This window comes from Saccostrea cucullata, unplaced genomic scaffold (genome assembly GCF_032062105.1).
Source record: "Saccostrea cucullata isolate Sc308-1 unplaced genomic scaffold, CSIRO_AGI_Scuc_v1 ctg16343, whole genome shotgun sequence".
NCBI classification, from domain to species: Eukaryota; Metazoa; Mollusca; class Bivalvia; order Ostreida; family Ostreidae; genus Saccostrea; species Saccostrea cuccullata.
The window spans coordinates 32,785-59,201 of NW_026933779.1; the positions used below are offsets into that span (position 1 = coordinate 32,785).

The 26,417-nt window shown below is 33.4% G+C and overlaps 2 protein-coding genes across 2 annotated transcripts; both read right to left on the reverse strand.

Annotated features, from left to right (window-relative positions):
- Positions 1 to 3,087: 3,087 nt before the first annotated feature.
- Positions 3,088 to 9,471, reverse strand: LOC134239326 (perlucin-like). Its single transcript, XM_062721493.1, has 5 exons — positions 9,374 to 9,471; positions 7,723 to 7,952; positions 6,515 to 6,611; positions 5,766 to 5,976; positions 3,088 to 3,145 (listed from the first exon to the last, which is right to left on the reverse strand). Exons 1-5 carry the CDS (start codon positions 9,423 to 9,425, stop codon positions 3,115 to 3,117), a joined length of 621 nt encoding a protein of 206 aa, XP_062577477.1. The 5' UTR covers positions 9,426 to 9,471; the 3' UTR covers positions 3,088 to 3,114.
- A 2,804-nt stretch (positions 9,472 to 12,275) lies between these two features.
- LOC134239323 (C-type lectin lectoxin-Lio3-like) lies at positions 12,276 to 23,604 on the reverse strand. Its single transcript, XM_062721491.1, has 7 exons — positions 23,511 to 23,604; positions 19,115 to 19,354; positions 18,200 to 18,283; positions 17,000 to 17,100; positions 15,962 to 16,058; positions 15,143 to 15,356; positions 12,276 to 12,320 (listed from the first exon to the last, which is right to left on the reverse strand). The coding sequence occupies exons 1-7, from the start codon at positions 23,602 to 23,604 to the stop codon at positions 12,293 to 12,295; spliced, it is 858 nt and encodes a 285-aa protein (XP_062577475.1). The 3' UTR covers positions 12,276 to 12,292.
- Between the last annotated feature and the right edge of the window lie 2,813 nt (positions 23,605 to 26,417).

A 26,417-nucleotide genomic window follows, 5' to 3' on the forward strand; every position in this document is an offset into this window, starting at 1 on the left:
TTTCTTCGTATTGTGAAATCCAATTCAATAATTTTTTACGGCCCACCTACTGCTAACTTCTGATTGAACAAAAAAATCCATTTTCTTAAGTCGGAGACTTGCCTAAATAATTATCTATAATCTAAAATAATAAATAAATTTTACATGTATTTAGTTCAAGAAATGATTATTTCCACTCTTTTTCATAGTCGATAAAATAATATAATAATAATTTGTAATTCTTTGAAATCAAATCAGTATAAAGACGTATTTCGTTTTGAAAACATCGATTCTTAAATATTTTGAACTATTTTGAGTAAAGAATCGTGCGTTTGTGTTAGGAATCGTGTAAGATCGTGTAACGTGTAGAGTCGTGTGCGTGAAAGATCGTTCGTGTAACAGGTTTAATCGTGCGTTAATCGTGCGGAATCGTTCGAGTAACGTGATCGTTAGTGTATGTTGTCAACAATAACGTTGCAGCCACTGTAATGTTTAAACGTAGCAACTCTTAATGTAAATGATTCTTGTAAAATGTGATTTCAAACACTCTAAACGGTCCTTGGGTTTTTGTTTATATCCACAATTGATTTATACGACTTCTCTAATAAATTGTTGAACACTACTCTTGATTTTTTCGCCTTCATTGAGTCTCAGTGAGAGGTAAAGAAAAAGGCTTAATAGAACATATATTGACCACGCAACTTTGTTTGTAAGGATTTTTGTCTCGAAATTGAATATAGATATGGTAATTCAAATTCATTAAAGCCGCTTAATCCGAAACATACACATATTATATTACACAATAAAAGTACGTCATTACATAGATAATACATAAAAATAAATTATAAGATTGATTTAATAGTTTATTACAACAATCCGTACATGGAAAACGCAGATCAAAAACCTTATTGACAAACAGTAGCTCCTGACGGGAAGTTAAGATTTGTTGTGAAGTCAATTTTGAAAAAAATAATTTAATCGGTTATATCTAATAATGAAGATAATTCTACCACCAAATTATTATGCATATTTAAAGAATAAAGATAAAAAAGATATTTAAAGGAAAATAAGATATTTTGAAAGATTTTTTAAAGGCGCTAACAAAGTGTCCGTGTACAGGTATAGCTGAACATTGTTGTGAAAAATAATGCTCGGGTTTGTTCTTCATGAGATATACATGTAAGCGACAAATTTAATTTTTCGGAAGTGATTTCACGCGATATCAACAGAGGATTATTTTTTGTGTGACCTAACAAAAATTATTTTTTTTAACTTTTGAATTTTGATATCTTTTAAAAGAAAAAGACTTTGGGGATATAATTTGACAAAAGCTGAAAAAAATTTATGGACAATTATTTTTCAAGAAGAAAAACGAATATGTATTTTTAGCGATTAGAATCGGACCAAGCGGCTTTAAGTTGTTCGGAATATGAAGAACATTCAAAACTTACGTATGATTTTTGAAGAGTTTCCTTCCAAAAAAGGGACTTATGAGTGTAGATGTAAGTGTAAGTCAATAATTTACATCAGATACATTAAATCCATTCTTCTATGTCATAACTCGCCCATCATTTTGTTTTATCTTCTAAAGAATCAATACTGTTAATTGAATTATGAAGTCATTCGAAGGCCAGAGTTCACGATATAGGACCTTTTAAAAGTATTAGTCATCACTGATACCGTACCCAGCAAGACTTTATTTATAGGATGAAGAAGAAAAGAAACACGATAGAGGGTTTCAGATATTCGACGTACAGGTGCTGTGATCTTTTTTGAAATTAAAATGTTTGGAAGCAATAATAGATAAATATTAGACACCAACATCACAGAATACATATATATTCTAGAGTTTAAGTAACTCTTCTATTATCGTTAATGACAGACTGATTAGAGATATCTTCCTTGCCCTTTGTAATTAATATGCAAGAATGCAAATATAGAAATGATATGGAGATAACGAACAATATTCAATCTCAAAGTCCACAAAACAATTCAAAATAAGAGCAGAGCAAAAACGGACCTCCGAAACATCAGAGGTGGGATCAGATGACATGGAGGAGTGAGCATCCCCTTCCGACCAGTCACACCCGCCGTGTGCTCCTTGTCATGATCAGGAAATAACGGAACAATCCGACGCCAATTCAGTGTATATATAATGGACTAACAATAAGTATGAAAAACGCCAGTCAGCATTTGACTCAATGATAAATTGTATTTGCTGACAAGGTCATTGTATCGATCATAGAACTTACGAAATGATGACTTGAAACCAGACGGTTGATAGTCTTATTTCATCAACTTGCTTGTCAATAATTTACCTCGTTCTGATATTGCAAATAAACTTTTTGCGGATTACTTTAGAATAAATTTAAATAAGGAAATTAGCATTCCTCTCAAAAAGATGCTGTGCGATTTCAAAATGTGTTGTCAGGTGAGCTTTTCTGATCACAATTTGTCCGTTGTCTGTCGCTGTCGTTGTCGTCGTTGTTGTAAACTTTTCAGATTTTCGACCTCTTCTCAAGAACCGCTGGGCCAATTTCAATCAATCGTGCCACAAAGCATCCTTGGGTGAAGGGGATTCAAAGTTTCAAATGAAGGGCCACGCCCTAATTCAAGAACAGATAATTTGGAATTATTGAAAATTTGGTGGTATCTTTTAAAAATCTTTTTCTCAAGAACCACTGTGCCAGGAAAAATGAAACTTATGGGGAAACATCCTCAGGTAGTGTAAATTCAAGTTTGTTCAAATCATGACACCCAGGGGTAGGGCGGGGTCACAATGACCACCCAAAGTTTTACATAGAAATATATAGGAAAATTCTTTAAAAATCTTCTTCTCAAGAATAAGAGAGCCATGATTGGTCATGGGACTACTTTTGGATATAAACTATTCAATAATACAAGTAATCCTATTTCTACTTTTTCCCAGCCACAGTGCGCAGGTGAGCGATGTAGCCCATGGGCCTCTTGTTCTATACATAATTGATTGTGCATGAGGCCTTTACTAAATATGTATCAGTAAAAATGCATGACATGTAAAGTTATGAATGGTATCTTTAGAACATTTTAATATATGTATAAATTCAATATCAAATATACATTTTTCTGAGTTTTTAAGTGAGACATTAATATTATCTATCCGAAAAAGTGGTGTTGAGAACCATCCCTGTAAATAAAAACAATATTTTGTATAAGCATTATAAAGGGTAAGAGTAGTCTTAATAATTAAACATTTAAAGATAAACATTTAACATTTTGCTTTTATTATGCATTTTTTTCCTGCAAGCTACTTAAAAAACATTGTTCCTGGGAATTTTGCAACACAGTATATGTACGAGGGTTGTCCCAAAATGTCGTAGACTGAGCTCATATCTTTTAAAGAAATTAATGTTAATTAATCTTAATAAAATTTTCAGGGTGGATAAAGTGTGTTCTTGCCAGATAAATTACGAAGTTTTATCATGTTTACTTGAATGTTTCTCGAGTAATTGCATTTAAAGTGATATCGTTCCCTAACACCCGGAGCAATCTGCAACGTCAAAAAATACAAATGTCAACTGTTAAAATATTTGGCGAAAATATTTCAATTACCAGAATCAAATTCTTAAATGAAACAAAATGTTTATAGTTATAAATGTGAAATATCTTAATTACTATGATTTGATCAAACTTAAAAATATGTAAACAAAGTATGTGCATGTACAGGTATGAAATAATAATTTGAAAACGCTATATTTCTTCGGGCTTTTCGTCTATTTTTCTCTAATGGTGTTGCGCAATGGAACTCTTCCCCATTTTTAGCCCTGTCTTTTAATTTAGATACTGTTATTCAAATATACATAGAGTAACCGTTTTAGTCATTTTAAATACTAAGGACGAATAAATGTTTCCTAGCCTACTAAACAATTATGACTGATACATTTCTGTAAGAGTGAATTCAGGATCAAAACACTTGATCATAGTCCAGTGCTCTGCCTGTGCCAACGCAGCTGCCATTTTGCAAAAAATCGGATTTCAACCCCCACGTTTATAAAACATTATAAAATTCATATTTATCAAAGCATAAACACCAATACTTGCGGATATATAGTTGATAAAACAGTATAAAGATTTTTTATTTCCATTAAAAATACGGGATAGTAATTACATTTTCGTAAGATTTTGAAAATAATATAACAAATTTCAATCGCAACTTTTGGGTACTGCACGGCCTTTCTATACCAGACAATAAAATGTGTCTTTTAAATTGGAATACATTATGTGGATTCTCCATATTTGTCCATAAATTTATTATTAGATAATGTTTGTTTAATCTATAACGAAGTTTCATTAATGTATGACGTAGGGTTCCTACAAAACAAAGCTTGTCTACGGAATCTTGGGAAAACCCTCGTATGTGATGTGCATCCAAGTATGATATTTTTTACCTAGGTCACCGACAAATTAGTTATTGTGACATGGCTTTTAAAAACATTGTCTAAAGCCGCTTAACCTGACACAGGCACATATTATCTTACACAAGAAAAGTACGTCATTACATAGATAATATGTAAAAATAAATTATAAGATTGATTTAATAGTTTATTACAACAATTCTTACATAGAAAACGCAGATCAAAAACCTTATTGACAAACAGTAGTTCCTGACGGAAGTTAAGATCTGTTGTGAAGTCAATTTTGAAAAAAATAAGGTTATCGGATATATCTAATAATGAAGATAATTCAAACCCGAGTATTTTTTTTTCTCTATTAGTAGAAGCCTTAGTCATAATACATCTTTTCAAAATTAAGAATCAATTGAATAAAATCCATAGTAATTGTTATATTGATATTCATATTTAAAGAATAAAGGAAAATCAGATATTTTAAATGATTTTTTTAAAGGAGCTAAAATATTGTCCGTGTACAGGTAATATAATATCTACCTGTACACGGACAATATTACGTACTTTGTTGTGAAAAAAAGGGCTCGGGTTTGTTCTTCATGAGATAAACATGTAAGCGATAAATTCAATTTTTCGAAGGTGATTTTACACGATATCAACAATGGACTATTTTTTGTGTGACCTAACGAAAATTATTTTTATAACTTTTGAATTTTGATATCTTTTAAAAGAAAAAGACTTTAGGGATATAATTTAACAAAAATAGAAACAATTTATGGACAATTATTTTTCAAGGAGAAAAACGAATATATATTTTTAGCGATTAGAATCAGACCAAGCGGCTGTAAGGTCACCTTGCGAAAATCTCAAAAGTCTTCACAATGGCCTTGCTTACAAATAAGACCTATTGTTAGGTCGTACATGGACTGATCTGCTTCACATGAATTGTGAAGCCGTTCTTGATATTAATTTTACACATTTTACTCTGTTTAAAGATGGCCTACGGCGAATGTTACACGTCAACAAGAGATGCTTAATTCTTAATGATTCCCTTTTTTTACTGTTTAATCAAGAGTCAACGAGACTGAACCCAGATTCTAAATTTGACAACAGATTATTCTATCCTACTGATTAATACATGAGGGAAGAATCCTTAAAATAAACTATTATTAAGGCTTTATCCTAAAATATATTTTCTTACAATGAAGAAAAAATTCCGCAATTCTTATAAATATCTTCCAAAGAATTTAGTTTGGCATTACCAAATTGTTCAGAGATAACATAATATGTAACAATTCCCTAAAATTAGGACATTACAGTTGATAACAGAGTTATAGATCTTATATCTTATATTATCTTAGTTCAAGGAAGTCATGAAATCGACATATTTTTAGTACTCACGACATTTCACAGATAAATTGATTGACTACACGGCAGTCCTGGTCGTTCCAGTGATACTTGTAATTATGGAGAAGCTCAAGGCAGTTCTCACTGTGATGAAAATTACTTGGGTTGCCGGGATACCAATCAGAATACGTCATTATGTTTTGTGACGTCACCCATTGCCAGTCACCCTCAATAACAGTGTCAGTTCCTCCAACCCAAAAATCAACTCGAAAAAAAGAAGACATTAGACTTAGAAACAAAAAAAACTTTTTTTATTTTGATATTTTCACCATCAGAAAAGTAAAAAATCTGTTTGCTTGGGATAGTTATACCTGATTAATACAAATGGTTAATATCTCCATGGCAAGTTAGAAAGATCATCAATGCAAATTATTCACGAGGTTCGCTCCTCAGTTTTCAGCAGATTTTTTTTCTTACCTTCTTTTTTAAAAAATCTTCATAATATTTTAGTTCTTACAATAAGTTTGGATTCTGTAATGCTTAATTAAGTACAATCATTTAAAATCCATGATTATTTTCTATATAAAAACACTTGGTGAAGAACTATATTTTGTGGCGAGCGTTTTTTTTTTTTAGAAAAGAAAGATAATTTTTTCCTCTTTTGAAGTAGCCTTTTAAGTATTGTTTAGTTTGAATTCCTTTTTAACATGCAGCTTGCACAAAAAATAATCTAAACCTCAATGCGATTAATGAAAGGAGACATCCTCCTTAAGTATTTCAATCTTAGGTTTGTTTTACAATACCTGGTTTTGCAAAGTCGAGTAAATGTTGTCTTATAAAATTATTCTCTCTTTCTGATTCGATGGTTGCCAATGTTGCACCAAACTGTGAACAATAATGCTGGAAAAAATGATGTTACGTAAAGCATTAAACCCAACACTTTATTCATTGTACTAATTCACAACATTTAAAAAAGTCCTTTTTCAGAATATCTCCATTACAACTTTATGCTCTCTAGCAGAAATGTCGCCCGCGTGGCGCATTGTTTAGAGCGTCTGCTCTAGATTCGCGAAGTAAGGAGTCAATCCTTACGTCGCGTGTTCGAATCCATTGGGGACGTGGAGACCGGTCCTTCGGATGAGACCGTAGAAATCGAGGCCCCGTGTTGCAGTAGGTGGTAACACGAAAAAGATCCCTCACTGTTCAAAGGCCCTAAGTGCTGAGCAAAGGACAAAATTTGTAGTCCTCCAACGGCAAGTGGTCGCATCTCCATATGAGTAAAAAACTCTCAAGAGGGACGTTAAACAACATACAATCAATCTTGCAGAAAGTGATAGTGTCTTCATTTGAGTGAAAAAGAACCCTCCAGAGAAGCGTTTAATTACATTCAAACAATCGAACATTCATTGACAATATCTACATTAATGATAGAAAACAACACAATGTCATATTAATGATAACTACCGGTTCTATGCATCCAAGACAATGCCAAGTGAGGTTATCTTACCTCAGTTTTAGGGTTACATGTTATTACTCAAATTAATGACTACAGAAATGAAAGTAAAAAACAATTATTATAAATTAAAAGACGAAATTTCACTCAAAATAACGATTACGTTTATTTTCCCAAAATGCACATTATTCCTTTACTGTAAGTATTGACTACTCATGGAAGAAGTATTTACAATATACTAAATTTCTTTTAAAAAAAGGTTGTTGGGGACCAGCTGAGGTGTAGAAACCTGGGTCCCATGTCGCAGTAGGTGCTAGCATGAAAAAGACCTCGCATATACGCCATAAGTGCCAAGCAAAATTTGTAGCTGATCACCGGCAAGTAGTAGCATCTTCATATGAGTGAAAAATTAGCGAAAGGGACGCTAAACAACATACAATTGATTAAGCTTATTAAAAAACTCAAAGTAATCAGGCATCTAATCAAGCATCTGATAATGCATTACAAAATGAGTTACTCTCTGTAAAGCAGTGTAAGTTTCATAACAAACAAACATACCGCTGACTCTACCCAATCATGTGCAATGTGAGTAGCGAAAAAGTAACACCGAGAATCATATCTAGTCCAACCATCTGGACAACCGATGCTGTGAGTGCTTTGTGGACTCTGTGGGAGTGTTATGAAGTGGAAGTGGTTGGTCGACGGTGGTGCGGTAGTGGTGGTTGTGGTAGGTGGTATATTGGTTTTGCTTGGAACTGGGCCAAGTGGTATGAACTGACCATTTGCTCCTTACGTAAATGAAAATATGAATTAACGTCATATTTAAACCCGTATGGTGAGATCTCGATCATAATTCTGAATAAATAAATATTATATCAAAAGATTATTTTCGTAATTTTCATTGGATGAAAGGACGTCACCAGATATTCCTCTTTTGGTGAAATCGACGAGAAAGCGCGTCGGCGGAAAATATCGCACGAAACAGCGTTTAGTTGCACTGAAGTTACGTAGAACAAGAGGTCATTACCATTGTGACGTAATGAAAGCAAAGTCTGTTTAGTTAGGACTGTGACAGTACATTCTCTTTAGAGTGATTTATGATATAACTACCGGTATTATGGACTTCAGTGAACGGTCTATACTAGTATGTGGTTATAAGGACTCATGGCAATTGATATTCACCTCCGACACAGAAAGTGATAGCGACCTCGTAGGCTCGGTCGCTATCACTGTCTGTGTCTTTGGTCAATATCAATTGCCATGAGTCCTTATGACCACATATCGACCTACACTGAAGTCCATAGTTGTATAACATTACTTTCTTCTGAATAATATCTTAATAACAGTGAGTGTACAGTGAGATCTGTCGAACCCAATGTACGCTGAGAGATAATTTTTTCGTCGCGATATACAAGGTTTCGGATTAGACAGTGTACAAGCCAAGGGAAATAGTAAAATGGGAATGATATTAGAAACTGTAACGTCTAAATTCACAGCGTGACTGATTACACAAATGTTTGATAAAACAATTTTCATTGTATTCAATTTCAATATCAAAGACGGTCGCCAGCATGGCGCAGTGGTTAGAGCGCCTGATCTATGTAGTCGCGAAGTAAGGAGTCAATCCTAACGTCATGTGTTCGAATCCAACTGTTAGACATGGAGACCGGTCCTTCTAATGAGGCTTTATAAACCGAGGTCCCATGTCGTAGTAGGTGCTGGAACGAAAAAAATCCCTCCCTCTCAATGTCCTTAAGTGCCGAGTATAGGAAAAAAATTAACGAAAAGGACGTCAAAAATATACAAACAATCAATCAATATTAAAAACATTATAACCGACGTGCATGTATTTTTATAGGATAGTCATTGTACTTGGTTGTTTGTAGTTTACGTCCTTTGCGAGAACTTTTCGCTCATGTAGAAATGTCATCAGTTATTGGAGAAGGGTTTTAAAATCTGTAAAAGGCACTTATGGCATCTAAGCAGTGGGTTTCTTTTAAATTTCCAACGGCGTCTACTGTGACACGGGACCTAAATGTTTAAGGTCATCTTCAAAAGACCCGTGACTTTCACTTTTAATGCATTTCGTTAAACTCTGATGTTTGACGTGGTGCAACGAACAAAAATCGAACCCCATACATATTTATTTATTCTGAAATTGAAAGCCAGAAAACTATCACTTAAAAAGGATAGTTTAAGCAAGTATTACCTGGTAGGCAGAAAACAATCACAAAGGTCCCGGCGATGGTAGGGACAGACATGGTAAGAAATTCCTCTGATTTTAGTAATGTGATGTCCTTCTCCCAATCACAGATAAGAAATTATTTATGTATAATAGAAAATTGAACGCTGGATGAATTTTGGTCGGAATGCATGAGAGAATGTATTATTCAAATTTTAGCAAAAAAATAATATAATTTAAGTGTATCAAATTAATTTTTATAAATCTCCATTTTTTATTACGTTTAGAAAAAAAAACAAGAGACCCAAAGGGACACATTGCCTACCTGAGAAATGAGATAATGAACAGTATTTGAGATCAATAGTCCATAAAACAATACAAAAATTGAGCAAACCAAACACAGACCTCCGAAACATCAGAGATTGTATTAGGTTCCATGGAGTAGTGAGCATCCCCTGATGACCTTTTACACGTGTTTTGTGCTGCTCCACATGATCGGAGAATCACGAAAAAAACGTTGAAAATTCACTGCATGATAATGGACTAACAATTAGTATGAAAAACGTCAGTCAGCATTTGTGTTAATAAATTAAAATTTTGCTGACAAAGAAATTGTTCATACGTAGGGTATACTCTTGCGTATCAGATCAACTGATCGGGAGATATCAAAACTCCGTATGCAGATGACTGTTGCATAAGTAAAGAACAAAAGTTAAAGTCATCATGTTTATCATAGAGCTTGGTTGATAAATAGAGGATATCTATATTGTGTTATTTGATATTGGTTTTATCCAACGCGTTGAAATGGTGTATAATTATATTCGTGAACTGTTCTATTCATCTCATACGACTTTCGTTTTAACAAATCTTTGAGACTTCCCCTGTAAAACTGTCTACATGATGATTTCTAATTCAAATTGATGACGCATAGATATAAATCGTATTCAAAATTTTTTGCTATCTGCCTCTTTGAAAACATTATTTGACAATTGCTGGAGCTTTACATCAAGCGAACTTCAGACTGAATATTGTAAGGACCAAGGGGTCGTGAAAATTAACTCTTTGTACGTTTGCAGTACAAAACGTGCTAGGCAAGGGTACTTGAAGATTCATTGCTGATCCATGGAAAGTTACGCCTACATTACTAGGTAGGCATAAAAGCATAAGAATGTATTTTTGATGCTGTTAAAGGAATCTTATAACAACAAAGTTCCTGCTAGGCTTCACTTTCTCCGAAAACGATTTAAAGGAAGGGGTGGGGGTAACATCCGTCTTCAAGTAGCCAATACAGGTACCTTCAGCTGATAAAATTAGACACTTCTTTGACATAAACTAGTTTTTTTCTTGCTTTTAATAACATTATTGCTCTTTATTATTCATTTTGTAAGTGCAAGAATTTTCACAAATAAAAATTTCAAGAAAATATGAAATATTGAAGCGAGGGATCGTGTCAAAACCGGAACTTCTATTGATAACGCATCTACCCATGGATAAAGCAACGGATAGTATCATCCACACGTATGAGATAAATTTTCATTAAAGTCTTTTTCTATTAAAATATCGAAATATGAAACAGATGTGCAAGACAAATATTTTATATTCCAGTAATTTTTGACCAGTCGGCAGGGGATACTCACTCCTCCATTGCATTTTAGTTTTAGATGTCCGTGTTTGCTCTATTCCTTTATGTTTTTATATGTTAACTCCATGTTTCCTGGCTTAGCTATTATTGAGATGAAGATTTTTAAAAGGTATTTTATCTATATAATCCTATATGGAACTTCGACCGTTGATTTATTGATTGTATATTGTTAAACGTTCCTCTCGCGAATTTTCACTCATATTGAGACGTCACCGTATGCCGGTGAAGGTCTTCAAATTTAGACCTTTACTTGGCACTTAGAGCCATTGAGCAGCGAGGGTTTTTTTATCGTGCCAACGCCTGCCGCTGACACGGGGTCTCGGTTTTTTAGGTCTCATCCGAAGAACCAGCAACTTTCACTTCAAAGTGCCGAGCGCATGGCGAAGGAACAAATGCTACCCATTTTATCAACTAGGCCAGTCGCCGCCGAGATACGAACTCACGTCCTCCCGATCACGGAGCTAGCGCTCTACCAACTGAGCTACCGTGAACGGTCGACCATTCATTGAGAAACCATTCCACCATTGGGGTGGGGGTGGGGGGTGTCATCATTTGAACAAATTAAATCATTGCCATCTACAGATGCTTTCACATTAAAATGATCATCGTTGTTTTGCTATTCTAAAAAGATTTTTCTTCTATACATTCCAAAGTTAAACTTCGATTGTCCATTGTGGTTCCATCCTACTCCTCGGGTCATGATTTTAACCAGCTTGAATTTACATCAACTGAGGATGCTTTCAAATCAATTTGACGGATCATTTCTTTGCTGTTTTTCAATTGTGACCTTCAACTAATGTAATGATTCGAACAAATCTGATTCCACGTTACCCGACAATGATTCCATATGATTTTCGTCTTTCCATGCCCACATTGTCTTGGGAATTTTTAATGATGCCATGTTTTCGCTTTTTTTAATTGGTCTCTCCATTTTTGGAGAACGTTATTTTCATTTGAAAAAAGGTTTAGTTCCCTCCATGCATCCAGGGATACTTTTGATTCTTTAATAATGGGCCCAGAAGTTTTGGAGAAGATGATAATGTTTACAACGACAGCGAAGACAAGAGACAAAATTTGATCTGAAAAGCTCACAGACAGACAGCTACACAGTTAGACAGACAGCCATACAGACAGAAAACAGAAAGACAGACAGACAGCTATCTAGAGAGAGACAGAGGCAGAGAGAGAGAGAGAGAGAGATACAACAAGTCTAACCAAGTAACCTTGACACTTTTAAAGAAGATAATTAAAAGACTTTTCCCTTTTTTATTGACTTCAAAATCCTATAACCCCATATCAGTAAATCATCCAACGACTGGACCAGATGCACTTCTGAAAACGAAAAATAACAGATGTGTATTTCAGAAATCATCTCAACGTGAATTATTCTTACAGTATATACATATATGCACAACAAGGGTGGTGTTTAAGATTCATTAGTATTAGTGATTTTTTTTTTTTTTTTTGTAAAATTGAAGTGTTACTAATAAGACATGGATGCTCACTCTTCCACTCCACCTGATCCCAGCTCTGAGTTCTTAAAGGTCTTTGTTAGCTCTGCTCCAATTTTGTATTATTTTATGGGTTTTTGATCCTGATATCTGTTCGTTATATCTATATATTCTATACACTGTATACAGAATCATTTTCGCCCCGTCTTATTTTCGCCCATTCACACTTGCAAACAATTTTGCCCCGTTTTAAATTCGCACAGTCATAGTTTTGTTCAAGAAATTGTACTGTATTCTTTGAAATCGCCCAGTTTAGTATATAGTGATAGTAGGGAGATAGGGGCGAAAATAAAACGGGGGCGAAATTTTCCCTGTATACAGTATGTACTCTTTATTCAGTTAATATATAGAAACAAAATTGTTTTAATAATTCATTATATTTCATACAGCGAGTATTTAAAACAGAAGTCTTTTAATAGTTCATGAAATGCCTGAATTTTTTAAAATTTTGAAAATCAAATCTTTAATCTAATATTTTGCTTAGCGTCAGAACTGGTTCAATTTTATCGTAAAAAACATTTTTAAAAGGATTCTACTAGATTTCTTTTCTCAATTGATGGTCTTAAATTGCGGACACATTGGATCAATGAAGCGAACAATAAGGGTACATGATCTTCCAGATTCGATCTCTAGTCTGTCCATTTTGATGACTTTTTTAGCTCACTTGAGCCGAAGGCTGTAAACTTTTCACATCTCAGCTATGTTAAGGACCTATATGGAAAATGTTACCTTTGCACCGTTTTGATATGTATTACTCCTTTTAAAAAATTGTAACAAAGCAACTAAATACTTGTAAAATATGTAATATAGCTATCAATAATGGATAGGACTGGGTCGTATCACCAGTTATTTCGCACGTATCAGCTGTTTGTCACGTGACTTTTATAAAAATAGAATTGTTAAGCTGAATGTAGAAAATGGGGATAGTGCAAGGGCATACGCTTGTTTTTCAAGAAAAAAATTGATACACATTTAAAGAGGTTTATATCGTCTACCCAAAATGTGCTGGGAGCTAGTAAGTGCTGTTTGCAGGAACTTAAAATTTTGCCTAAAATGCTTATAATAGCTTAAAATTTCCACTTCGCTTAAATTCTGTTATAAATAAAATCAATGTTATGCAAACCAAGATCAGCTCCCAGCACTTTTTAAAATATATACTATATAAGCAATAAATATTCCAAATTTCAGCTCAAACAAAATAGTCTATGCCCTTGCACTTTTGATGTAAATTACGAATACGCTCATCGTTTTAGCGATATTCTCTACATTCCTTGTCCCTGTGCAGCTTCAATGCTACTGGATAAATTCATATTCTATACACATTATATTTAATAAATTATTTTCTTTTAGTTTTAATGATTAGATTTAAAAATTAGCAATGATATCATATTTATTTAAGCATTCTTGTAATAATTAAGTCAGTGAATCTAGTCCTCTGGATCACTTGTGCTGCGTCATGTCAAGGTTGATGACGTCATATTTGACGAAAGGATTTCTTCTATTACTCGACTGTACTGCTATCAAGTATTGCAATTTTACAAGATTTTATAAATAATCGATAAAATAAAAAAAAAATCAAGTTGTTATTTACGCATGATCATTTCGTTAATTAATTTTTGTAGCTTGTTTAATTTCAATGACGTCACAATTAAACTTTCAATACGATGTGTAAGGAATGTGAACTATGACCTTCCTTAACATAGCTGAGATTTTCGACTTCTTCTCAAGAACCACTGAACCAATTTTGACCAAACTTTCTTAAAAACATCCTTGGGTGAAGGGGAATTTGAATTGTTAAAATGAAGGGGAAATGAAAATCTTCTTCTCAAGAACCACAGGACCAGAAAAGCTGAAACTTTTGTTAAAGCATCCTGAGGTAATGTAGATTCTAAATTGTTCAAATTTCATGACCCCCGGGGGTTGGTCGGGGACAAAATTGGGAATCAAAGTATTTCATAGAAATATATAGGTAAAATCTTTTAAAATCTTCTTCTCAAGAACCACAGGGCCAGAAAAGCTGAAATGTATGTGGAAGCATCCTGAGGTAATGTAGATTCTAAATTGTTCAAATCTCATGACCCCCGGGGTTTGGGCGGGGCCACAATGGGGAATCAAAGTTTTACATGGAAATATATAAGAAAAATCTTTAAAAATCTTCTTTTCACGAACTACTGGGCCAGTAAAGCGGAAACTTATGTGGTAGCATCCTGGGGTAGTGTAAATTTCAAGTTGTCTTAATTATGATCAGTGGGGTAAAGTGGGGTCACAATATGTACTACAAGGGAGAAATCGGAGAAAGAACAGAATGGTCAAAGCTTCTCAGGTGAGCGATGTGGCCCATGGGCCTCTTGTTGAAACTTCCAAGAATTGAATGGTAATTTGTGGTTAAGTATGTTAAATTGGATTTTATTTTACTTTACCTAACCTTCGATAATGTATTGTCTTGATTAAGACCCAACTTAGTGGTAGATCGAATTTCAATCTCAAATAAATTGACGTGCTCAATGAATTTTAAAATCATTCATGTTGTTAATGTTTTAGTTGTGAGATTAGCAATACAAGTGCAAAATATTTTGTCTATATGTCCTGCTAACATTGAATAGATATGATTTCTTTTACTTTTCGTAATATAAAAATACTTACGGTTGCTCACAAATGAAATACTGTCTTAGAGAACATGGCGCATCGTTCCAAAGATAATGATGACCTGCAGACATTTCCATGCAGTTTTCATCAGAATTAAGATTATTTGGCTCTCCGGGGCCCCAGTGAGTGTAATGATGTATTGGAGTCTGCGATAAGGCCCATATCCAGTCTCCTTCTATTATGACGTCAGTTCCGCCCACCCAGAAGTCAGCTGTACTCACAGAATAGGAATATTGGATTACCGGTTGACTAAATTCAAAATCGTATTTGCTCGTATAGCACATTTCTTCTCCTTTTGATTATGGGTTCCTTGTGCATTTTTTAACGTGTAAGTAAGAGATCTAAATACAATTCATTTTGCTTGGTAATATTCGTACCATACAACCTTTTTTCCAAATTCTTATTAATTGTCATGTCTGAACGTCATCACATTCTTAAAAACATGAAATGTTTTCGGACATTTACAAAGTCAACCATTTAAATCATCAGTTATTAATTGAATTTGCACAGATTGAATGACAGAAAGATGAAACACTGGTAAAAACACATTGCAATCTTGAACGATTCCTTCTGTTACAGTGCTTTATGAGGAAAATAGATAACGGAACCACTTATATCACGTAAATTGCGTTTTAAATGTAAAGATGGAGTGAAACAGTGTAATCATTCAATTTTTTATTGACACTATCTCTTACTAAAGATAAAAATAAGAAAAAGAACATTTAAAGCAAATTTATACTTGCAGTACAAAAATATCTGAACATCAGTCTGGTTCTAGTTTGAATATTTCTAAAGCTCTTCTAATATTAACAGTACCTGTCCGTCCATAATCTCTGAGATGCTGGATCAGAAAGTTATCTTCTCTAGCGTTGTCGATTTCCGCCAGTCTAGAGTTTTGTGTATGACAAAATTGCTCGAAGAAAATAATGAAAAAAAGTCTTGTAATATAATAACTTTGAATTTTAAATGCATCAAAATTCTAACGTTACTGAACTGGAACAATAAATGTTCAGAAAAAATACTTTAACAAATATAATTTAAATAATATCTTTTGCATAATAAAGGCTCTGTGCGAAAAAAAGAAGTCAAAGAAGTTGTATATATGACACTCATGAAATGCTTAAATAAATCTAAAGGCCGAGCAGAGGAACTCTCTCGCATGAAGAAAATATATACCGTCTGTAGTACTAGTACTAGTATTTGTTGTGATGTACTTGTAGATCATCAGATAACTTTACTTCTTTCTAGTTTTTTTTAACGAAGTTGTGTTTACCTCATGTTTATCTTTTTTGAAATAAAAAAATGTATCAAGAGATTAAAAAGATTCTATCAAAATTAGAATCATAAGTTTTAAAAAGTCCAATAATAAATAGAAAGGGTACGAAGCAAAATAGATAAAAAAAATGTCCTTACTTCTGTATCATAAATTATGATGAACAAAATGAAAAGGAAAATAAACCATCACTATCTTAAGAATATGGTGATTATATCAATTCTATATGAGTTAGTGCTATCATAATTTGAAGACTCAAAATAAAGGAAAATTTGATTTTTTTCATCAATTGGTTTTAAATAAAATGAATAAGAAAAATAAAAAAAAAATCACATAATTTGCTTAACTAAACATGATTTCTTTATAAGTATTGCAATTCAAATAAAACATTTTATCGTAATCTCAAATTGCTTTGCCTACCTATCCCTCATTAACACATATTGAGTTCTTAATTTTTTTTCATCTTAAAATTAATTATGAAAATTTCATCGATGGAAAATGGTTTCAACAATTCCTAGTCTATTTCCTTTGCATTATGCATTGGTAAATCTACTGATGATGAACAAAACACTTGTGCGTACCGATGCTTCGTTCCAGTCCACAGACATATGCATGACAAACAGGTAACACCTTGAGTTGTATCCCGTCCAGCCATTCTGACACGTGGTACCACTACTGACACCTACAATCAAATAATTATTTGCCTAATTGAGAATTTTTAAGGGCTCTGTACATGTATTGTATCATATTTGAGGATTTTAAAATTACAGGTTACTTCATAATTATTTGAACAATTTCTTTAACGAGGTAAATTAATGACAAGCAAGTTGATGAAACAAGAATATCTGCAGTCTCGTTTAAAGTCATCATTTCGTAAGTTCTATGGTCGATACAATGACCTTGTTAGCAAATAAAATTTATCATTGAGTATAATGCTGACGGATGTTTTTCATACTTATTGTTAGTCCATTATTATACACTGAATAGACGACGGATATTTCCGTTTATTTCAGATCATAACAAAGAGCATACGGCGGTATTTGACAGCTCGGCAGGGGATGCTTACTCCTCGATGACACCTAATCCCACATCTGATGTTTCGGAGGTCCGTGTTTGCTATGCTCCTGTTTTGTATTGTTTTATTGACTTTGAGATTGAATACTGTTCGTCATCTCCACATGTTTCATTATATCATTCAATATGATTATTGACACATTTGTTTCAAATTGTGTCTTATATTTTTCTTTTTTTATCCCCTGGAAAACTGACATAAACTTAGAAAAACGATTCTTAAAAGTGTATAAATGTGATCCATTTCTGAGATAACATTCTTCTGAATGTTGATATAAAGAGTAACATACATGTTAGGACAATCAAGGTGTTATTTTTCTTATCATAGGACCAGGCCGTGAAATTACTATCTAATTATCCAGTCTTTACAGACAATCAAATATGACATTTCTTCTAAGAAAGAACACGCTTTAAAACTTTAAATCTTATTACAATTTTTAAACTTTAGCTGTATCATTCTGCAATTGCATGTTTTATATGCAAGAAAGTTAATGAGGTAATCATATATAATATTTTTTTTAATTTTTTATAAGTATTAAAGCTTCATATGGATAAAATGAAAAACATATCTGAAAATTAAATTACAAAAAGCCTCTTTAATTTCAAAACAACAGCTTTCTTGTTTTCATGATGTGTTTTAATATAAAAATGTACACTTACAATCCAAGTTACAAATTTGACATATTGAATACAGATATTTATTTACCTACCGTGTAAACCCACTACGAAAAGTACAGTCGAAAGAAAACCCCTCATAATGAATATCAAGGAAAACATAGAACTTCTTGGTCTGCCTGAGATTGAATATGGCACATTATCTATATTTCAGGTTCATGAATATACATTCTGTATACTCTGTTGATATAGTATTTCCTTATCCTTGAAGCAATGGGCACTATCTAGTAGGAAGTCAAAGAAGATGCTCTAATTTACGATACAAAAAAATACATTCTAAAGATTAAAGAAATTTTAAGCTTGATCTGAATCGAACAGGAAAGGAAATGTACTTTATAGATAATCTGTACAACTATTTTTTTATTTAAGGTATGCCACCTCTACAAACACATTTGGAACCTTTAAGTTTGAGTGTTTAGCAAAATATAATAGCCGAGGATATCGCAATAGCCCTGGCAAGATTCTGTGGTACTACAGCAAAAATTCCAATGTATCAGGTAAATTATTCACAAAAGTGCATCTAGGAAGTGACCAACACCTACAGAAATGGTGAAAAGAAAAGTTAAATTACGTCTTAGTTTTAATCAATCTATAATAACAATGGAAATGTAAGTTAGCTTCTCTCAAGAATTTAATTTAAACCTCCTTTTTTCGAGCAAGAATGCTGTCATAGGAAACTGTATTTTCTGGCTTCAGGATAAAGTTACATGCTAAATGTAGTATTGATATACATAAAGAATCAGCCAAATGAGATGAACTACATTATAGGTGACAACAAAAACATTGCTGAACTCTTTATCCCTGATGGCTTCGTACTGGTTGATCTCCTTGGTAAATCGTCAGTCATCTTGGTTCTCATCATCAACTGTATGGTTTCCATGATAATGGTTGTCCTCATTTATATTAACCACCATTCCACTAACAACTGCTTCATCAAATGCTACGCTGACTCCATTCCTTTGGTTCATCAATAGTTTCAGTACTTACATGTACCTGGTCGTCACCAGTTACAATGTTTAAACCTACTATCTCCTCAGATGATGTCTTAGACTCTACAGGGTATTCCACTGTAAGATACAGATCATCTTCATCATCAGATTCCATATGATGGAGGTTGGCAAGCTCCTGACATCTCTTACACTCTTTTCTTTTTTTCTGTCTTCCCCTAGGAGCTGGAATGGATGGCTTGGCTGATCCAATTGGTAATGAAATTACTGAGAAGAATTCTTATCTTACCTTGGTTAGCTTGTTATTTCACTTTGTAAACAGGTATTGATTGGTGAATTTGGCTGACTAATGATGATACATGTACATTGCTTATCTTGGGGGCGTATAAAATTTAAAATTTTCGTTTCACTTTAACCAAGAATGATTTATGCCAAAATATTCATTGAAGAAGCTTAAGGAAGCTCAAAAATGTTTAAATATAAACGCACAAAGAACGACACCGGGCAAAAACTCTAAAAGGTGACTTGAGGGACTCAAATGACTAAAAAATGATGAATATTTTCATTAGAAAATTGTGCATGTCAATCATGTTTAATAAAAATTAGATTTTATTATTCAATATTTCCTATTCTAGATCAAACTCAAGGAAATGGTATAGAATAAATGTAAACCAAGATCATGTATTGTTCAAAGTACGTGTCTACATCAGAAACAACAAACTTAGCACGGATCCCCCGCCTGATACAAGGACTAAGTGCTGACGTCATGAAAGATGTGTTCTTAAAGGAGGTGCCAAAACCAGACCTGTCCAGGAGAGTTAAAAGCTGGGTGAAGTCAGAGAAGAGGAATCCGCCCAATAAATCACAAACTGATTTGATATTTTCTACCAACATGAAGAATCTATAGTGGAGATTATTCTAATTTGGATATATCATTGCTCTATACTCTCTCACGTTATGTCACAAATCTACCTGCACACAGTCAAGGTTGGGGTAATGATCCTGACCCTGCAGATAGATGTGTATCGGCAAATATCGAACGTCTATGATTGATTAGGAACAAATATTATAGATAAGCTATCCATATAGACATGCCTGACACAGATTTTTAAATAGAATTCAACAACATCTGCAATATTGTGAAAGAAATCGACATTTACCTTGGTGTTCTAACACATCAGTTGTCGGTAGACTCTTTCAAGACACAAACAATGGACTCTAGCTATTCGGGAAAAGAAATGGATCGACAAACTAAGTTTCATAGGTAGGAATTAATGATATAGCATTATTTTGTCTATAAACTGTGTATTGTTATAACAGGTAGACAAAGAAGTTTTTATGCAATCGTTTTTATTATTTCTGCACAAACAGGAAGTCATTTTTGCTTGAAAGTCATTGAATGTTTGAAAATTCTAAATTTGCGCAATTTGAATTAAATGTACAGATATGTCCTCCTCGGAGGTCAGAAACTGCTGTATGGGCAAAATGCTTGATTTATAGTGCACTCTAAGATTTTTATTTTGTTTTCTGGAACAGATTTATTGGACACAGATGCAGACAAAAAACAAAGAAGAAATAAACAAAACTGATGTGCAAAATCATGCAGATGGGAACGATCTACATTTACCTTTGCTGTTTGCAGTTGCCTTTGTTGTCGACGAAACAACCTGTTGAAAATATGATTAAGAGTGACTGTGACCATTACAGTAGGTCTAGTAGCGGTTCCACGATGCTCCAATATGCATGTCAAAACGGCAAACTGAACATGGTCAGGTATATATGTGATACGTTTCCAAATTTACTTTCTCCGGATTATAATGACAATGGAGGTAGGTCTCCTTTGCACTGGTCAGCTGAATCAGGAAGCATTGATTTACTCAAATTCCTATTGGGAAGAGGATTTGATATCAACACCACACAGAATGATGGGAAAACGTGCTTCATATATGTTTTCTGTACAGAAAACTAGATATATGTTTAGGTATCTAATTGAACAATATTCTCATCTGCTATACATCAAGGATAGAAATGGAATTAATGTCTTACATGCAGCCGTTTGGGGTGGAAATATTAATTTGTTCAAACTCCTGTTGGAAAAAGGCTTGGAGATTAAGGAATGTTCAAATGATGGGAAAACTGTGCTTCATCAATGTTGTATGAACGAAAAACTAGAGATGTGCAAGTACTTGGTCAACGCTTATCCCCATTTACTAGATGTCAAAGACAATGACGGAGTGAGTGTTTTACATGCTGCAGTATGGTGTGGTAATATTGAATTATTCAACTTTTTGTTGGGAAAAGATTTGGATATCAAAACCACAAGCAATGATGGGAAAACAGTTCTCCACATTTGTTGTATGAATGGGAAACAAGCTTTATGTAAGCATTTAACAGAAAATTATTCTCATTTATTATACATAAAGGATACTGATGGCATGGATGTTTTACATGCAGCTGCATAGGGTGGTAACATTGAATTCAGATTTCTGTTTGGAAAAGGTTTTGATATCACAAACAAAAGATGCGACGGAAAAACTGTACTCCACTTTTGTTCTATGAACGGAAATCTACAAATATGCAATTACTTAGTGAACACTTTCCCTCGTTAACTTTATATCGTTAACTTTAAGGCGGTAGCCTTGAAATATTTAAGTCCTGTTGGAAAAAGGTTTTGATATCTATACCACAAAGAATGATGGGGAAACTGTTCTACACCCCTGTTGTATGAATGGAGAACTAGAGATGAGCAAGTATTTAAAAGGAAATAATTCTTGTCTGTTATACATCAAAGATAGAACTGGAATTAACGTCTTACATGCTGCTGCTTGGGGTGGAAATATTGATTTGTTAAAATTCCTGTTGAAAAAAGGCTTGGAAATAAAGGAATGTTCAAGTAAAGGGAAAACTGTGCTTTATCAATGTTGTATGAACGGAAAATTAGAGATGTGCAAGTATTTAGTCAATGTTTATCCTCATTTACTAGATGTAAAAGACAATGACGGAGTGAATGTCTTGAATGTCTTACATTCGGCTGCTTGGGGTGGTAACATTCATTTGATTTGTTCAATTTTTTGTTGGGAAAAGATTTGGAAATCAAAACCACAAGCAATGATGGGAAAACGGTTCTCCACGCTTGTTGTATGAAAGGGAAACTAGCTATGTGTTAGCGCTTAATAGAGAGTTATCCTGATTTGATAAACATTAAGGATACCGATGGTTTGAATGTCTTACATGCTGCTGCATGGGGTGGAAACATTGATTTTTCAACTTTCTTTTGAGAAAAGGTTTTGACATTAAAACAACAAGAGGAGACGGGAAATCTCTGCTCTACTTGTGTTGCATGAATGAGAAACTAGCAATGTGTACTAAGTACATGTACTTAGTGAATACTTTTCCTCATTTACTTCATATCAAGGACAACGATGGCGAAAATGCGTTATATGATGCATCCTGGGTGAAAATATTGAATTATTCAATTCTATGTAGGGAGAAGGTCTCAAAGGTAAAATCCCTAGAAATGATGGGAAAACTGTGCTACATCTCTGTTGTATGAACGGAAAATTGGATTTGTGTAAATACCTAGCAAACACTTTTCTTCATATATTGAATGTCAAAAGCAAAATTCAACTAACAGCATTAGATATTGCTAAAGTGTATCAATTCAAAAACGTATCCAAATTTCTAGAGAGTACCGCTTCTGATTCCCAAACGGGGCAAAAAATGAAAAAAAATGCATCTGTAGATGTTGCATGCAAATGAAATAGTTATCTATTATTATTGTTTTTTACTTGGGAAGGAAGAATTGAAAAGAACTGATATCAAACATTTTATATGAGGTTTTTATATGCTTTTTATAATAACCTTGATTTATAATTTTAAATGTCGCCCGAGTTGCGCAGTGGCGAGTGCAAATCCCACTGTGGGACGTGGAGACTGGTACTTCGGATGAGACCGTATAAACCGAGGCCCCGTGTCTCAATAGGTGCTGGCACGAAGAAGATCCCTCACTGCTCAATGGCCATGGGTGCCGAGTATTAGAAAAAATTTGCAGATCTCCACCGGCAAGTGGTGGTGTCTCAATGTCATTGAAAATTTTTTTGAGACGTTACTTTAGATTCCTAAATATTACGCGTGGAATTAATTATCGCGTAATTTCGCGAGTAGCACCACACGCGAAATAAAATTACTCGCCTTTATTTTTATTGTGCTGAAATCTATGTAAAATCTCTTGAACAATCGTCCATTTGCGAATTATTATTCTCGCGATTTGACATTGAAGCACTCATTCGCGGAATTAAGTACTCGCAAAAAAGAAGGAATCTACAGTTAAGAATATACAATCAATCAATTATTATAATTTTAGATTGGCATTTTGCTCTTGAATGTTTTTCATGCTTACATTGTATTTCGTTTTTGACACAGATTTCAAACTGTATATTCCTAAGCTTTCTCTGAAAATATTTGGTGAACTCAAACACACTAGCAATATTCATTGCGGCAAGTTGTGGTTTTATAGTACATTATTCAACTATGATGTGAAAAAACTTGAAATCTAACCATACTTATGTGTTTCACTTCATAAGAATTTATTTTCATTTTATTTCCAAATAACGTTTTATGTAGAAACAGGTAGATATTGTAATCCTATCATTCAAGAAAAAATAAATATTTGGTTCCATTATGAAACCATTGTTGAAGATGAAAAACAATTTTAACGTGATTTTTCTATGAATAAAGATGTCAGAAAAAGTATTCAAAATAACTAGATGTTATTACACTATCTTGTTTGCTTAATCCATTTAACTTTGTATCTACATAACAATCCTGGCAGTGGCTATAATTGTCTTTATATAAGAGACCGTTAAAATATTAAAAACAAGCTTCCTACAGTTTAATAGTTTGTAATATATGGCTAACAACACATTCGAATTTATGCGCATGTATATGGATTGTGCTTTAGTGCTAATAAAGAATTTAAATAAATATATTTTCTTTGTTCCCTTCTTGACTGAAAAATATGGAGATAACAAATAGAATCAAAGATCAAAAGTCCATAAAACAATACAGAATAATAGAAGCAGAGCAAACACTAACATTAAAAACATCGCAGGTGGGATCAGGTGCCATGGAGGAGTGAACATCCCCTGCGGACCGGTCAAACCCGCAATTTGTCATGATCGGAGAATAGCGAAAAAATGTAACTTAAACATGTACATGTACACCACAAACATTTATGTACTCTGTATTTGAATTGTGTATAGTTTGTCTTCAGTGTAATTGTTGAAAAATGCTTTATAAAATTTTGTCAAAGTTTGTTTTATATACTTTGTTCATGTTGATATGTAAAGCTGTCATATTTACCTTTCTATTAAAGGAATATTGATATTAATAGAAAAGTGCTAATTTAAATGACTTATCAACATTCAAAGCAGAATATTTATATTATCAATAATCGTAAAATTCATGATAAATTATATTCTTGTAATACTGCATATATTTCATTCTTTATATTTAAAATAAGTGTCGGATTAACCAGAATGAAGTCATCATAGTCTTTGAAATACTTGTGTGTAACCTTAAAGGAGGATATGGAGATAACGTCCAGTATTCAATCTCCAAGTCCATAATCAGAAGCAGAGCAAACAGGGTCAACTAATTAAGCATCAGAGGTGGGATCAGATGCCATGGAGGAGTGAGCATCCCCTGCTAACCGGTTTCACCCGTCGTGTGCTCCTTGTCATGATCGGGAAATAACAGAAACATCTGTCGTCAATTCAGTGTAAAAATAATGGATTAACAAGTGGTATGAAAAACGCCAGTCAGCATTTAACTCAATGATAAATTATATAAAAGACATAAGGAACAGTACTGCATTTAAAATGTACAATGGTAAACCTTTCCTTTATGATGATGAATGTTACTATTTTTTACAAATCAATTGATTTTCATGATTGAGTCACCACATCAACAATAGACATTGAGAAAAAAAAACGTTATATCATTTTAATATCTTGACTGGTGCTTATTTTTTTTTATTCATTTCACTTGTACACAAACATGTATCAGTATTTGTCCCATCTCCACTTTCAAGAAAGTCTAATAAATAAATCAATACAGCCTACAAAGAGGTTGTCTCAAGTCCGCAAAAATAGATTTATTGGCCCAACCAACGAATTTTTTATGCTAAGAGAAAAAATCTTTACAGGTATTTAAATGCATTTTAGTAAACCAGTTCCGTCATAATATTGCACCGCCATTGACATTTACTGGTGATTTCCAAAACAAATTGAAATCTGTAAGTACGCATTTCTTTTTTATTTCGTATTTTTAATGACTGTTCACAGAAACAACGAAAGTGTGTCTGTTTATGTTTTTCTTCTATTTATCATATCTGTAAAATATGTCAAGTGGAGATATTGACTATCTTCCAGCTACACACAAATTGCTTGGGAATCTTATATCAGACAGGAATCACATTTTATTTCTTTTAAGTCCTACATGTAGCAGAAAAGGATATTCCGACTTTGTTGAAATATAAATTTTGTATATTGCTTATAGAAAACTAAATAAGTCCTGTAGTATATTGATCAAATTTTAGCAGATTCTGTTTATCCTAGAATGCTTGTTGTAACTTGTCCATCGGAGTCAGGAATGAAATTCACTGGTAAACTAAATTTGCTTTCAGCATGCAACACGTTCTGTTTCTTTTCGTGTAAACATAAGATGGATTTTGTGGGATATTTTTCAATGTTTTTAAATGTGTATGTTTAGGTTTGTATATATATTAAGATAAGTGCTGAGAAAACGACTGAAACACCTATGTGACAGGACTGCATGTATAAAGAAAGAATGACTCTTCATAACATTGTGATCTGGCCCCTTTTTAAACACGGATTTTTGCCTTTTCAAATCAGAACATTGACATATTTTAGCTAAAATGTACAAGTATGGTATGAATACAAACACTTCAAAATCATTTTTGATAGAGAGACTCTCAATAGATACATAATATCAATGAAATAAAATTGCATACATCAGTGCCAAATCTCAACTTCGCCATTGTGGCTATGTAGGTCATTGTATCATTTGAATAAGGAGGCGGAGCATCAATCAAGCGTGCGAATAGTGTGAATATATTATCGAGTGTTCGAAGTGTACTTAATATAGTTTTTTAAGTGATCTATCTAAAATAAATAAACAATCTTCAAAACCCCTCACCTTTTTTTCAGGCTTGGGACCGACAATATGCTATAATTTTAGCAGGTTTAGGTTTTGTTTCTACTGCTTAACTTTTAAACGAGTATAT

Coding starts and splice junctions, on each gene's coding strand:
- LOC134239326 (XM_062721493.1), bottom strand. CDS start 9,425: ATGTCTGTCCCTACCATCGCCGGGACCTTTGTGATTGTTTTCTGCCTA. Junction 7,953..9,373: donor GATTGTTTTCTGCCTACCAG/GTAATACTTGCT, acceptor CATTTACGTAAG/GAGCAAATGGTCAGTTCATA. Junction 6,612..7,722: donor ATGATTGGGTAGAGTCAGCG/GTATGTTTGTTT, acceptor CATTTTTTCCAG/CATTATTGTTCACAGTTTGG.
- LOC134239323 (XM_062721491.1), bottom strand. CDS start 23,604: ATGAATATTGCTAGTGTGTTTGAGTTCACCAAATATTTTCAGAGAAAG. Junction 19,355..23,510: donor TGTCAAAAACGAAATACAAT/GTAAGCATGAAA, acceptor CAATTGGATCAG/CCAAGCCATCCATTCCAGCT. Junction 12,321..15,142: donor TATTTCATTTGTGAGCAACC/GTAAGTATTTTT, acceptor TTTCGTTTTCAG/AAGTGCATCTGGTCCAGTCG.